This window comes from Coenobita brevimanus, chromosome 8 (genome assembly GCF_032717465.1).
Source record: "Coenobita brevimanus isolate Jiangsu-jjx chromosome 8, ASM3271746v2, whole genome shotgun sequence".
Lineage (NCBI taxonomy): Eukaryota > Metazoa > Arthropoda > Malacostraca > Decapoda > Coenobitidae > Coenobita > Coenobita brevimanus.
In genome coordinates, this window is record NC_136961.1 from 45,871,129 (window position 1) to 45,887,439 (window position 16,311).

Genomic DNA, 16,311 nt, shown 5'->3' on the forward strand with positions numbered 1-16,311 from the left:
GTGTAATAACATGGGTGCATACTGCATCATGTACTGGATTACACGGTAACAACGTAATTATCATACCGTTTCTTTTCAGTTAGCCAGCTGCTTTTTAAAGTTTCATAAGTTGTACAGTATTATAAAAATATGGGCACCATAAAGTTTTTCCAAAAACAAGATATACAGCCCATTCCAAACTAGAATTAGATTAGGCAACTTCTTGTGCTCCCTCACTCTAATGCCATCACTTGTAATTACAATTCACACCAAATCAGAACTGTAGTCACAGGTGATAGAGTTATAGAGTATGGGCAGGGATAGAATGGCGTGGTTGTGGCTGGGAGTACAGTAATTCCCCATTTAGCAAGCCTTCACTATACTGCTGTTAATCAACATTAGAATACTTATCACTTAACACACTTTTATTAAATTTTAAGGGGTCAGGATGGGCAGTGAAAGGCCAGGGTTCACATAACTGAAACTAGCACATATCTCAATATTATCTCTGTTGCTTTAATTTGACTATGGACTCTTAACATTTAGTACACATTGATTCATCTATTTATAACACAAAATCAATTTTGATAATAACTTGCAGCCCTGAATGTAATTTTTTATATCATGTGAGAATGTAATCCTTCTTGCTGAAAAACAACCATCACTTTACATAGTAGTTGTTAGGAACCTATCAACAGTGTTAAGTGGGGAATTACTGCAATTCTCATTTGGAATGACTAAAGAGTTTCAGATGACTAAAGAGTTTCAGGGGACCATTAAAAGGCATCAATAACAAATGTAAGGATAGCTGCATTTGATATACAAGGATTCCACAAAATTCTACTGGGTTTACAAAATTTTACTGTATGGAAATGGTTCAACTTACTGAGATACAGAATTACATGTTAACTGAAAATAACTTCAAATGTTACTCTTTTGCATGAAGACTGTATTTCAGTATGTTAAGTTGTTTTATTTATCAGCATCATTATCCCCCCTCTTTACTCTCCAAATGGTATTGTAAGGTAGGCTTCAGAAGGCCTGAAAACAGAAAAACACAACAGAGGAAGAACTACACAACAGCATGCCCAACAAAATGGGCCACACCCTAATTCTCTTACCAATCAAGTCCTCAGAATCCAGTCTCCACTGCACAGGCATAACAATCCACACGTAATAAATTTTTGTATACTAAGCAGGATGTTGTGGCCACCCTATGCACACTTATATACCTTGTCCACAACAGATAACAGGTGGGTCAAAAAGGTATCATTATTAAACATTATATACAGATTATTTGTATCACAAAAATGATCAAAGACAACTGACCTTTGGCTTTAAAAATATTTACATATATACAAGTATTAGCAGATCATTAACGTGTCCCAGTTTGTAATGTTTTCACCTTAACCAACATGAGCACAATATAATAAATGCACAGTATAAACAAAATATGTAATAACATGGCATGTATAAAAATGTTGAGTACATATTTTTGCATGGAAACATCGTTTATACAGTTTTGGAATTAAAAGAAAGTACAGTATTATGCAAATTTTTTATCTAGTACTTTCTCATGATCATCATGACCTCTTTCATCACTCAAAGATGAGCTGAGAAGCATTTTCAGTGATCTAGACAATATTAGTCATTCACTGGCACTATCCAGCACATGCCTTCACAAATTCATGTTCTCTTATTAATCGTGCTTCGATGAAAAATGATCCACTTTCTGAGCATCACAGGTAAACATTTCCTAAACTGATATGAAAACGAGATCTTGGGAAATTAACAGTTATATACTGTATCTGCACGGTCTCTCACTTACACAAACGATATATGTCGTCGTTTCTTGACACTTCGAACAGTGCCATGTGGAAGGGTGGTGGCAGTGGCCCGGGAGATGGTGTGACAAGTAGGGTAGTCTATAGGGATACCAATGTCACCACTACCACCCCCACTACCACTCAGGGCTGATCGGTACTCTGGGGGAGGAGGGAGGTACCGGAAAGAAGAGAACTGGGTGGGAAGGTACCTGCGAGGACCAGGACCACCTACTTGCCGAGGCCGGAAACCTCCCTCCTCATCACTACTGTACCCTGTGTTAAGTGCGGGGCCTGAGTGGATTGAGATTACAGTGGGACCTGGGATGCCCAAGGGTTGAGGCATGAGCTGTGATGGTGGGGGTGGTGGTGGAAGGTCATTGGTGCTTGGCTGGACTGTGACAGGGACAGCCCTTGTCATGTCTGAAAGGGGTGGTGGAGCAGAGTCTGTGGTAGCAGTGGAAGTCGCTGATGCACCTCCATCTGTGGTGGAGTTACTCGTTGTTTCTGAGAGGTCCCGATATTTTAGATCCTCACCACTTTGATCTTCTGAGGGCTTGGATGAGGATGTAGAGGATGCAGAGGGGCAGTTGTCCCTCATAATGGAGCCATTAGTGAGGACACCAAAGCGCACTGGGCTGGCGTACTTCATTGAGGCTCTAGGACGACACTCCACAAGAGGGGCATCAGTGGTGGTTGCAGGATCAACAGCATCGCTGTTGTACACATCACCAGACTCAAACTTGGAGAGTGAGTTTACCCATTCCTGCACCTGTATATGATAATACCGTATGAAAAAATTAGTTCCAAAATAAGTTCATATTATTTGTTCGTGTTTGTCAATACAAGTGAACATTACATTGGGTGTATTATAATTTTTTGATCATACAGTACTTAACATAAATTCAAAATGGATAAGCTAACACAATAAGCCTGATGCAGTATTCCTGACAGACATTAAACCCCTTGAATCTTATTATGCCTTTTTGTACTTAATACTGAGTACAGTACTGTACACTGTTAGCTGTTAGCAATGATCACAATCAGTTTAGGAGAATCTTCTAGTACAGAAGAATTTGCTGAAAGCTACATTTAACTTCTGCAATTCAAGAAGCCTATCCCGGAGAATAAAATCAATTGGAGGTAGTATGAATAAAGCAAAAAGTATGTCCATGGACTGGAAGTGGTTACACCTAATATTTTTCATGGAGGGAATAACCTGTCTCACTAACCTGACTGGGTTCCTTTTCATCCACTAACTTGCCATTACTGACCACTTTGATCTCCCCGTCCTCTTCCTGGATATACGCATTGTTGACATATATTTTGTAGATGGGCCGGTCAGGCTCTTTCTCTGCTCTGTCCACCTGCCCTCTCCTGCAGCAGCACACACACAGCAGTATCACTGCACCAGCTACCACAATGCCCCCCACTGCAACACCCACAGCAACCCACACCCGCCAGTCATATGTTGAGGTCTTGGTGGCTGGCGCTATGGCATCGTCATGGGTGTCATTAGGGTTTTGTGATGACACTGTTGACATGATGACAGTCTGGATGCTTGAGGATGCAGGGGCTGTGGGCTGTGGGGCAGTGGGAGGGTCCGGCACAAAGGCTGAGACTACATTTGAGATGCGGCCACTGTTGTTAGCTGCATCCACTGCTCGAATGGCAAAGTACCTGGACAAAAAACAAAGAATACCATTAATGAAAGCAGTTCAAAGGTCATTCAACCACTTTGCCTGATTATGCTGCATTCTACATGGGATGAAAAGCTTTGTAACACCTCTTCTTATGCTATTTATTTAGCTTATTACACCTTAATATTCTCCTCTAGTTGTTGCTGAGTAACCCCAGTCTGTCTGGTTAAGTAGACCCATCAACAGTAGGCAAGCAATCATCCCTGCTGGGCTGTCCAATGCAGAGCCAATGTTCCCTTGTGGCAGGCAAGGCATTGGGAAGAGTATGGAGGTTTGGTTCCTGAATGGACATCACAGTCATGTCACACCACCCAGTTAAGGGGGGTACCACAGAATGATGCACATCACTCTGTGATTTGGGTAAAAGGTTACCACCTAATGCTATACTATAAAGAGTTTCCTGGGTTACAGGAAACCTTACGCTTGTCGCTCAGTCTAGGGTTACCTTAAGTGGAAAGAAGCATTACAAAAGTGACAGGAAAGATGGAAGAGATGGAAAAAGAATGATAAAGGTGAAGGAATTACAGTAGTTGGCAGTTCTCTATCAAGTGAGTGGATGATGGTCCCCATCACCTACCTAGCAATATCTCCTGTAAGCTGCTTATATCATTTTAATATCAACATAGTGTGTATAACTAACAACAGGATACTGAGATGTATTGTACAGAATAAGTCACTAAGGAAGAAATGCAAAAAATATCCAAAGCCACTTGAAATAAAACCCATTATGCACCTTACCCTTTCTAAAAGCTTGATCAATTTTACTGCAGCATTAGTTACATCTCTGTGAGTTCTGTATCTCCTGGCATAATCCATCCCTTCTACATCTTACTTACCAGCACATTTTCATACCTCTCTGCATCCTAATAACTTGTAAACTTTTATAAACAGGTAATACAGAACACTGAACACACCAGGCAATGTGTGGATAAATTCATGAGGTTGTTCTTGGGCTATTTTTTAGTATCATATGCTATATCAACATGCGATATATTCACAAACATCATAATGGTCGAGAATTGGATCCATGTTGATACAGTGCGTTTTTTTTTTTTTTTTTTTTTTTACTCAACACTGACCTGAGAATAACTAAATTTCTCATATTTCCATGGACACTGCATATCTCTATATTTGCTCTACTCTCCGTCTTACTTATGAGTCTGTGTTCAGTGGTTCACTTAGCCCAGCAGTCCTCTTTAAGGGACTGATAGCCTAAACAATATCAGATTAATGTGGGTTAGTAAAAGGGCTGGTATTTTGATATTATGATGAGTACAGGCACTTCCTAGACCTTATATGAAGATCAGAAAAGTCTTCATCCCATACAAAACATCAGCTGTACAATAACTAATTTCAATATGGGGATTCCTTAAGAGGAAGCATGGTGTCAACAAAGTCACCAGTCAATTCCTTACACCAACTTACCTAACCTACATATACATCTACAATCACACTACTGTATGTACTTCATAAACCTCTACATTCACATCCTTAATCATCCTATTCCCTTTCCAATACTATCTACTGACAGCTGGAAGTCTTAATCATAAATGAGGTGGCTACTAATACACTGCCTCAATGTTATTCAGTCCTCTGCATCAGGATGCCCTTCTTCCAACTCACACTACCCTCATTCACATACCTTTCCAACCATTCCCTACATCTCATGCTAGGTCTCCCCTCCTCCCCTAACTTAAACACACTCTGTTGGTTAGTCCATCATTCTCCACTATCTTTACATGGTCACACCATCTTAGGATACTTCTAACTCCTAAATTTTCCAGACACACTCACAAACCTACCATCTGAGGTTAGTGAAGGGTAGCTCAGTAAGACAATGCTGCGGTGTGCCATACGGTGCTGGTGTCTGGGTGGGGGCACGCAGGTCATGGGCAATGCAGTATACAGCAATGGTGGATGTATTGAAACGCTCTTCACTCAGTGCTTCTCGTTCAGTGTACATCTTCAGTTCATACCGCCATGCTGTTTTGGGTAAGAAAACATACAGGTAGGCTACAACATGGGCTCTTCATGCACTTTAATCCATCTTTATCCAGTTTCTCTAAATACGAATATGCCCCTAGCAAATACATGGGTACTGTAATTACAATTTGTGAGAAAGGAAAGAAGTTGTATGCAGCCTTCATGGATTTGGAGAAAGCATATGACAGGGTGCACAGACAAGGAATGTAGAAAGTAATAAGCTTAAATGGAGTTAAAGGGAAGTTGTTGAATGCCTTGAAGAAGATGTATGAGGGGGCTAAGGCTGCAGCGTGTGTGGATAGTGAACTGAGTGAATTTTTCTATTTGAATGTTGGATTGAAACAGGGATGTGTCATGTCCCCATGGTTGTTCAATCTGTACATGGATGGGGTTATAAATGAGGTACAAGATAGGGCAGTGGAAGCTGAAGCAACCCTAATGAGAGAGGGCAGTGTTTGAAAACTCCCTGTACTGTTGTTTGCAGATGATACTGTATTGTTAAGTGAAGACGACAGGGAACTGCAAGGTTTGGTGAATGAGTTTGGGAGAGTGTGTAAGAAATGGAATCTAAAGGTGAATGTTGGGAAGAGTAAAGTTATGGTCTTCGAGAGAAATGATGCCACTGAATGTACAGTAAGGCTGGATGAGGAGGAAATGGAAAATGTGAGTACGTTTAAGTACTTGGGTAGTGTGATGAGTGAGGAAGGAAGTTTAGAGGGCGAAGTGCTTGAAAAGGTACAATAGCGAAGAAAGGTTGCTGGTTCTTTGAAAGCAGTGATAAGGAACAGGGAAGTGAGCGTGGAAGTAAAAAAAGTCACTGCATGACAGTACTGTACTGTGATACCAACCCTAACGTACGAAAGTGAAGCTTGGACCTTGTTGGAAGGACACAAGTCAAGAGTGAGAGCAGTGGCAATGAGCTTTTTGAGAGGACCATGTGGAGTTATACAGAGAGACAGACTGACAAATGAGAAAGTGAAGGAGTGTTGTGGTGTGGATGTGGATGTGAAAGAAAGTGTTAGGAGAAATACAATGAGGTGGTTTGGCCATGTGGAGAGGATGGAGAGCTAGACACTAAAGAAGACAGTATATGCAAGTGAAGTGGAGGTGGAGGGGGAGAGAGGGAGAGGGGAGGCCAAGGATGAGATGGAGGGATAGCATGAAATGGTATTTGAGAGAGGGGGGTGTGAGCTTGGAGCAGGACAATGAAATGGCATTGGACAGGGTGACATGGAGGCAATTTGTTTGTGGCCACCCCTTACAGGATTAAGGCATCTGGCAACAGATAGATAGATAGATAGATAGATAAAGAACGTCATCCTAACATTGAAACAATGTAAGATGATTTCTAATTTATTCTCATCTGTAGTAAAGCTGGTTTAGTGACATGTATAGTAAATAAGTAAAGCCAGAAACAAAAGTTCACCTACTTTCACCTCTCTTATTCTTCTGCTGGCTAGTATTTCAGAGTTGAAAGAGATTTGGTATGTTTAACTACCTATACATAATTCTCTCAGACATAATGCATCAGGATGGAAAGTGACAGAATTATCCCACACATGAAGTTGACAGAGTGAAATATTTAGTAGTAAATGAGCTTCTGTCCCCAACTGTATTTCAGAGTCATGACAGAGCCACATACAAAAGTTGAAATGTAGCTGTGACTGACCTGATCCCTGGTCTAGGTCCCCACCGGGTGCTGACCAGGTAAGGTTGACGGTGCTATTGTGTACGTGCATGACACCTAGGTCAGTGACACGTGAAGGTGGTATTAGATCAGCCGAGGTGACACGTGCCACAGTGACTGCCACACTACCACTGCTCTCATGGAACTGTCCCGCACTCACTGGCACTAGACGCCCATCTAGAAAATGAGGTACAAGATAAATAATAATAATAATAATAGTAATAATAATAATACCAACAACAATCATCATCATCATCATCATCAAGACCTCCTTTCCCACGTCAAAACAGCTGGTTTGCCCAGTTCAATGGGCCACGATTCCACTTATTCATCATTCAAGCTCACAGAAACCTGGCTCTACCTGATACGCTAAAAACTTTCATCACATTCTGTACCTTCACATAAACGTATCCGATGGAGTCAATCCTGATGCTGTCATGATAAAAAGGGATGCCAAATCCCTGATCATGCACTTCTTCTCACAACATTCATCCAGCCACCTCAATCTCTTGCCAGTTCCCTAGCCTCAACAACTTCCATACCTCTCTTCCTTACAAACTCATTCACCGTATCTTTCCACCTTCTCCTTGGCCTACCTTGCCTCTTTCCTCTTTCCCTCCACATGACCATACCATCTCAGTACATTCTCTTCAATTCTGATGTTCACAGACTTCCTCAATCTGCATCTTTCACCAATCACATTATTTTACATCCTATCCACTCTCTATACTCCACATACATTCCTCAGCAGTCTCATCTCCACTGCTCTCACTCTTGACTTTTCATTTTCATGCCACACCATAGTCTCACATACATATGTTAAAGTTGGCCCTAACACTCCTTCATATAAGCCTCTTTCAGCTGCAACACTCAACCCTCTGTTTCTTATCAAGGCCTTCATTGCACCAGCTACTTTCCTTCCTTGTGTCACTCAACTTTCCACTTCTTTTGCACATTTTCCTCTCTTTTCTATCACTGTACCCAGGTATATGAACTCTCTCACCATTTTCAGTCTCTCTCCATTCACTGTAACATGACACTGGGAGTCACCTTCTCTCTCAATAACCATCACTTTACTTTTTTCTACATTTACTTTCAAGGCACGATGCTCACAGAGATCAACAAAATTCTGCACTACTCTACCAAGTTCTTGTCCAGTATCTGCAAGTACCATAGTACTGCAACACCAGCATACAACAAATTTGAGATATTCCATCCATCACCATTCATTACCAATGCCATCCCTCTTTCCATTACTCGTGTTTTAACTTCTCTCATCACCCCATCCATATGTGTATATGATGATATATATACATACATACATACATACATATATATATATATATATATATATATATATATATATATAAACACCATGGGGACATCACACAACTTTGTCACACGCCCACAATGATAGTGAACCATTAACTTAGATGCCCATTTACCCTTACACATGCCTCACTACCATCATAAAAACTCTTGATGGCACCTAGCAGTTTACCATCTACACTGTGCATGTGCAAAACCTTCTACAATCCTTCTCTGTCTACTTTGTCATATGCTTTTTCCAGATCCATAAATGCCATCAACACCTTAATGTCTTTATCACAAGACTTCTCCACTATCTGTCTCACTGCAAGTATTTGATCCACACATCTCCTCCCACATTCGATAAACTTATGCCATGATTATTCTTGCACTCACTTTGCTCACCTTTGTTTATAAATAATAATAATAATGATAATAATAATAATAATAATAATAATAATAATAAATAAATAAATAAATAATTACTAAATAAAACTTTCAATGCACATTCTGCTTCAAATAATCTCACACTACAGATGATGGACAATGCATAAAGCCCATTGGTCCTATTCCACATTATTAGCCATGCTTTTTTAGAGGATACTGTACAATATGCTGCTTGCTAGTAACATTTTCTATCTCATCTAAAAGGAGTATTGTTACCCTTTGTACATTCACATATTACTCAGGACATCACAAGGTGTACTGATCACTTAAGATATCATCAGATCCTTCCTGCATGATACATCCCCCTCCTCTCAATCAGGTGTACATCTTCATATGGGTGCAAAATTTAAACGTGGCCTCTGATCGTTTGACCGATGATGTTTTGTTGTGGTCCCAGGCCCCTAGGTTCATCTGAACATGAACCTAGTAGACTGCATACTGCAACTGCCCTTCTCCTGTAGTCCACAATCCTCCTGCCCAGTTATATCACTGCCATCACACGAACGTATCCCTCAAATGGTTACTGTACCTGATATGTATTAAGATCTGAGAACTTTCAGTAAGACTGACCTCTTCTCCTAGGTGTGAGAACAGAGGCAGCTCCCTGGTGGTCAGTTGCCGAGGCAGTGAGAGCATAGCGGCCTTCTCCTGGCAGCCACGTCACATACCGCGTATACACTCCATCCTGGGCACGCACATCTGGCTCTGTAACCATTCATACACATTATCAGCAGGCATACATGATACAGCACTTTAGTACAATATATTACCTGCACTGAAAAACCACCACCCTATTTAAGCATCAAGGAAATACTGTATTAACATCATCGACTACAGTATCTACTGAATTATCAGATGAGGATTTGGTAGCACATAAACACTCATGATAAAAGCAGTCTGTAATACTTAAGACGTGTCATGCACTTTCAAAGTAAAATAAGATGCAATGTTCTTACATGCACTACTGCAACAAATGCATCACCATCATCTTAATCCTTACTCATTATATATATAAACACACACACAATATGTATATATCACAGTACAGTGCATGATAATACATTTCTCAAAATTATGCAGTTCTATACTGGATTCTATATTCAACTGCTATGAAAGGAAAAAAAAATAAAATAAAATAAACACTATATCCTCACCAGCATTGCCATTGTCGAGCAGTTCCACAGTCATGTGTGTTGGTCCATCGTGGCTGAGGTGTGTGATGGTGAGAGTCACCCTTGCACCAACAACTGGCTGCCCACCTAGTGATACACGTGCCCACACCACCAAGGGTGATGAAGTGGGGTCCAGGGGAAGATGAGATGCAGTGTTGGTGTGCAGTGTTACCTTGATTCCCGGCACCTGGGTTCTCCTCTCATAAGCCTCAATGTTGATGGAGAGTGAGGAGTGGAGAGAAGTGGTAAGGAACTTGGCTGTGTATGTGTAGCGGCCTCCAGTACCAGCCTCCACCACTACCCAGAACCGCTGGTTGGTGTCACGTAGCAGGTCAACCTCCTCTCCTCCAGGGTCCCTCACCTCAACCACCTTTGTAGTATGCACAGTATACTTGTTACTTTCAAGTTTGTATGCAGATTATACTTTTTTGAAAAACAAGCAGGTAAAAAGATAAAAAATACATTATTTAGAATGCAGAGTTAGAACTGGAAAAAATGTAAGTCACTGAATTTCAATATATATGCAACTGACCCGATTGGTTGCTAAAGACAGCTGTTGCTTGTGTTGGGGTAAGGCAACCTGCAAACATCATCATCATCATCATCTCTGACACATTGCTCCCTCCTGGGAACACCCGAACAGGAGATGGTCACAACAGAAACATCCACAGGCTACCTTACTCTCGCATACCTCTCTTGCTCTCAAATACACCTCTTCTCCTTCTTCTCATTCACCAGTATAAACTAGTGTTCCAGAGTCTTCTTCCAAAGCACAGAAGGTCTGCCTCTACCAACACTGCCTTTGATCCCACTTCCATAAAAATTTTTCAGTGCCCTATCTATGTGTGTTCTTTGTACATGACCATATGACCTCAATGTATTCCTCTTTATCCCTTCAGCAATTCAACACCTGGCTCCCTCATGAAGCTCTTTACTCAAATTCATAATGCCCATAAATTTTACTATTACTGTACTTACAATCTCCATCTTCTCCATGCCTGCACCTGTTCAAAGAAAGGACATTTCTGAAGGCTGCAACCAAGAGCTCTCTGTCACTCACTGGCCAGTTTCACTCCCATATGAGAACGTCAGCAGTAAAACACTTTCACGTGGGGCTCGCTTCACCTCCTTACTAATTCTCTTATCCTTCAATATACACCCAAGCCCTCCAATTACAGTAATATCCCACAATGTGATCCCACACTATGCGATACCCCACCTTTACGATATAAAAAAATGAACACCTTTCCCTGCCTATCGATGGCCAATCCCAGGTTACTTGATGGGTTTTTATCCAGTTTTCTTTTCTTTTTCTTTTTTTACTAATTTTGATGATATTTTAGACTTAATTTTTGTGTTTAGGTTGATTTATAAACTGCTTTTAGACTTAGATTACTATGTTTTAGTCATAGGTGGGGTGAACACTATCATTTCTGGGTATGGTTTACTAGGTTTGATTTTTCCAGACTTATTTTTGATGATTTTTAGATCTTATTTTTCAGTTTATGTAAGTTATAAACAGCTTTCACTCTTCCAGGCTTAGTTTATCTTGTTTTAAAGCTATTTGGGGGTATAGGTGAGCTAGAAACCAGTTTCTGGACTCATTTGGGTCGGTTTTGGACTTGGCTGGGGGAAATCCCATGGCTCCCAAACTCATCCCAATACTTTCTTTCCCTGGTAACCACTACCCTGGCTCAGTGATGGGTTTTCCCAAACACATCTCATCATTCAAACGATGACGCCCTGTACTCGTCCCCTGAAGTTATCACAGAAACTGAAAAAAATGATGGAACAAATCAAGGCAATACCTGGTGTCATGCTCTCACCTTGGCGTGGTGACGCATGGTGATGATCAGAAGAAGGGGATGAGGGGAGGGAGGCATTCTGAAGTGGCCTGATACTATGCTGTACGGCCCACTGCTGGACACCTGCCCTGCCCCACCCTCATTTACCCAATGCCCTACCTGATATGAGTAAAGGAATCATTAAAATTCATCATATCCAGGAGAAATCAGGTTATTGATATGATACGAGTATACAGGAGACATCAGGTTATTGATATGATAAGAAATTAATGTTGCCAGCAGTACTTTTTTACTTACTTAATACAGTACTGCTAATAATCTACCCTGCTCCACCTATGTTCATCTACTGCCCTACCTTATATGAGTAAGGTAAGCTTTAGTGCATGGTAGACACATGATATGCCTGACAACTGGTATGGTATAAAAAATAAGTAAAGAAATAAAAACAAAATAAAAGTAAATTATTGCTTGCAGTATTACAGTGATTATACCATAACCCCGAAGTGTCTGACTTGTGAATAACTCTCTCTTTCTCTCTATAACATAACAAACCTGACTGTATTTGGACAATGTGTCTTCATCGAATATGAGCTACTGTATTTCATTCGTCCTGCATTTCATCATAGCATCCTCATGAATTCACATAAGCTCAGGGACATACTGCAGTTTTTGGTTATAAATGAATGTGAATTTCTTCCTCCGTGAACCCACTACAGAGGTTACTGTTCACAGATTCTATAACATGAAAAAATTTATCAAGATAAAGTACAAGGCAACATTTTCCTACAATGAATGTAAAGTACTTGCTGTTGCAAATTGGCACAATAACTTACAATGTATGTGCAGTGGAGATATTCGAACTTTATTTTTTTTTATTGCAAGGAGGAAGGAATCAAAGAACCCAAGAAACTGTTCCCCCTAGGAAAAAACAAAAGCAAGATAGCAAACAGTCAACACTTAAAAAGACTGCAAAGCATGAAAACAGTTAGCAATACGTGTGTCCCACATAGGCCTACCATGACAAGAGTGGACTGGTCAGGTGTTTCAAGAGTGGCCTGAGTTGCAGCAGTAAGAATTTGGCCCGCTCGTTGTTCTCTGCTCCTCCCACTCTCTTCCTCTGGTGGAGGAGGGCCAGGCAGTACCCAAGCCCCACCTGGCACTGCTAGCTGATCAAACAATGGGGCAGCAATGGGGCAAAGGGCTAGTGTGTGGATGGCAGCCAGGGAGGACAGAGCAGGATGGGCCAGGTGGGATGGAGTGACGATAGGATTACAGGCAGCCAAAAGCAACACCCCTGCTCCAGCCACCACACCTCCACCCTCAAGCATCTGGGAGGTGGGAGGATGAAAGGTAGGATATGCTTGTGTACAGGCTGTATTCTTGTTGGTTATGGAGACTCCCTAACACCTCTTTCTATGCAATTTATTTTACTTGTTATACAGATTCTGTTATTCAAATAATTCTACTATTGCCATATACTGAATAAATAACATAAAAAAAAAAAAAAGCTATTAACCAGCAGCATCCAAAAAAAATACTTGTTAGGAAGAGATGCTAGGACACCTCAACAGCTGATAAAAATGTGGGCTCTACACTTGTAAAATCCCTTCCACCAAAGAACACTTCTATTGAATCTGTGCTACCTCCACATGATTTTATTCAATCTAGGATACATATCTTGTACCGATGAGGTTTAAGATGACTATATCTAACACCTCCAGAAAGTTTCTCCTTAGTTAAATAAGACTAACTAGTAAGAAAAGCACTACATGTACAGGAAATACAATTACTCTCACAATACATAAATGTTCAATACCGCTACTATACAGTACAGTGAAAGCTGATTCTCTCTCTCTTTCTCTCTCTGCTTTCCTAAACTAAATGTGTTGCTAATCAAAAGTAGAATCCCATAATTATGAAAAAGGGAAAAAGTATAACAGGCATCTGAAACACTGTGTATAATTCTTTCATCTGATCAAGTAAAAGCAATGTGAGATAAAGACACATACCTTTGCTGCCTCCTCCAAAACACAGTCAAGGCAATACAATCCACCATATGCCCTGGCCTGCACCTCAGCTTGTGATGGCAGAAGGGCTAGCTCATCCTCCAGACGTGCCGCTGTGGTGGGTGCAGGAGGAAGGGCAGGTCCCAGGGTGAGGGGGTATGAGGCATTGTGGTAAGCCGCCACCACACCTACACGTACTCCCCCACCCAGACCCCAAAGCCACCGCAATACACCTCCTCGGACTGCCTCTAGGTCAACCTGAAGCACGTATAATCAATAAATATTAAACACATAAAATTCAAAATTTAACCAATTATGAGGTAAAGTTCATAATAACCAAGCCCATATTACCCACACCCCCTTTAGGGTGTTGGGGTCTGAGGCTAGGCTGTTAGGGTTCAGAATATTTACAGGTAGGAGACCAATCAACATACCCAATAGCAATTTATATGACAGAAAAACCTTTGGGTACCTCTGAGATTCAAAACATAGATTCATCATACATCTAATCCTGTGTTGCCCCATGAGGGGTATAGGAGCCTGGGGCTAGGCATGGTGGTCGTGACATTTAAGATGAGAATGACCAGCCTCACTCATCCCCGATCCCTGAGTGGCATTAAGTGAGCAATAGACCCAAACCACCCCTTGGATATAAACCTACACAGGCTCAATCCAGCTGGTGGGCCTTAAATACCCATTAAACCACCAGGCGCCCTAGTTTGGTTAAATGGTTACCACCCAGAGTAGTAAATGGTTTCCTGGTGTACAGGAAACCATGTGGTTTGTCACAGGTTACCCAGTGAGATGAGAAATTTCCCAACATATCATTCAAAATCAATTCTACAGAAAAACATTACGACATTACTAGTCATTCTACTACTGTACTGTACACACACACACACATTTATATACTGGAGATGATCACTGCTTCTGTTTCGAAGAAAGCAAGAACAAAAGTATCAGATACTGTATCACCAACCTGTTTGATGGCCGTGTCTGAAAGGTCCAGTGCCAGAACCACTGCACTCGGGGCTGGAGCCATCAGTACCACCTCAAGGGCAGGGGGATGGCTGGGCAAAGGGGGGTGATCACCAGGCTCAGGGGTGTTGGTGGAGGTGTCTTCCTCAATACTCCAGTCATCCACAAACCTGATGCCATTTGGAAACTTATCATTTATCACTGTCATGAGCATCACCTAAACCCTCTCTGTCACTTTCATGGGGGGCAGAGCAGGAAGGGAAGGTATCTAGAAATACTGACAGGAAAGTAAAAGCAGTACAGTAGGTGTGTTTAGGCGATATCATCCAGAGAAAACTGTGTTTCATAATACCTTTGAAAACGTTCCATTCCCATCAACTGCCACATCAATGGAATGGCTCTATCCCTAGTTTGTAGATTCACATAATAAAAAACATCTACAAAAAATACTTACAACTGAACTTAACACTTTAATATTCTCCATTATTCAAAAGTGAGATTTAAGTTTACAAATCACATGAACATAAAAGAATTTCACCTTTGACTGTCAGTGATGTCTTCATCCAGGGTAATGTTGTGACGGATGACTGTATAATTAGACTGGTTTGGTGTATCTACGGTCTCAAGGATAGATGGTGGAGAGGAAGTGGCAATGTGTGCTGTCACTAAACTGGGGCGTCGAGGAATTACAGCAATCTTACTGTTCTGACTCTTCTCACTCCTTTTGTTCCTCTTCAACGGTTCACTTGCACTCTTAGGACTTGGACTGAAATGCTGAGGGGCCACAGTTGGTTCAGATAATTTCTCCTGGGATGGAGCAACACTTTTACTCTTCTGCTTTCTTCTGACATCTTCCAGAAACAATCCCTCTGCTGAATAAACTGCTTCTGAGCTGTTAACTTGCACCTCATGCTGCACAGCTGTTATATTATGGGGCTCTGTGGTGACTTCTACACTGCTAGGGCTCTCTGTCAATAATATGGCTCCTTCATTCATATTTCCAACTTTTCTTTCACTATTAGGTGTTGTGCGTGGTGTATGGGAAGATGGATGCGAGTGCATAGAGTCCAAATGAACCAAGTGGGAAGAGGAGTGAAAATGATCTGGGTATGTGATGTGGGGAGAAGAGTGAATTTTTTCATTAATGGTGTGGGGAGAAGGATGAACATTTTCCTGAACAGTGTGCGGAGATGAGTGACTGCTTTCATGAACACTGTGGGGAGGAGACTGGGTGCTACTGGGGTGGGAGTAATGTGGGGAGGGGTGAGTGTGGGTGTGGCGGGCAGAGAAGTCCGGGTGCTGCTTCATGACATCCCACACACTCTTGGCCTCACACAGCAGATTGTGAGGGGTTGGAGAGTCTGGGTCATGGCTGCCGGAGTCACAAAACCCAGACATCTGCAAAACAAGGAATACCATAAGT

At 41.5% G+C, this 16,311-nt stretch overlaps 1 protein-coding gene across 1 annotated transcript; it reads right to left on the bottom strand.

Annotated features, from left to right (window-relative positions):
* Window positions 1-1,693: 1,693 nt before the first annotated feature.
* LOC145407875 (uncharacterized) lies at window positions 1,694-16,286 on the bottom strand. Its single transcript, XM_080278738.1, has 11 exons — window positions 15,427-16,286; window positions 14,890-15,058; window positions 13,914-14,168; window positions 12,921-13,232; window positions 11,926-12,063; window positions 10,082-10,469; window positions 9,498-9,632; window positions 7,155-7,349; window positions 5,305-5,485; window positions 3,035-3,482; window positions 1,694-2,574 (listed from the first exon to the last, which is right to left on the bottom strand). The coding sequence occupies exons 1-11, from the start codon at window positions 16,284-16,286 to the stop codon at window positions 1,804-1,806; spliced, it is 3,852 nt and encodes a 1,283-aa protein (XP_080134864.1). The 3' UTR covers window positions 1,694-1,803.
* Between the last annotated feature and the right edge of the window lie 25 nt (window positions 16,287-16,311).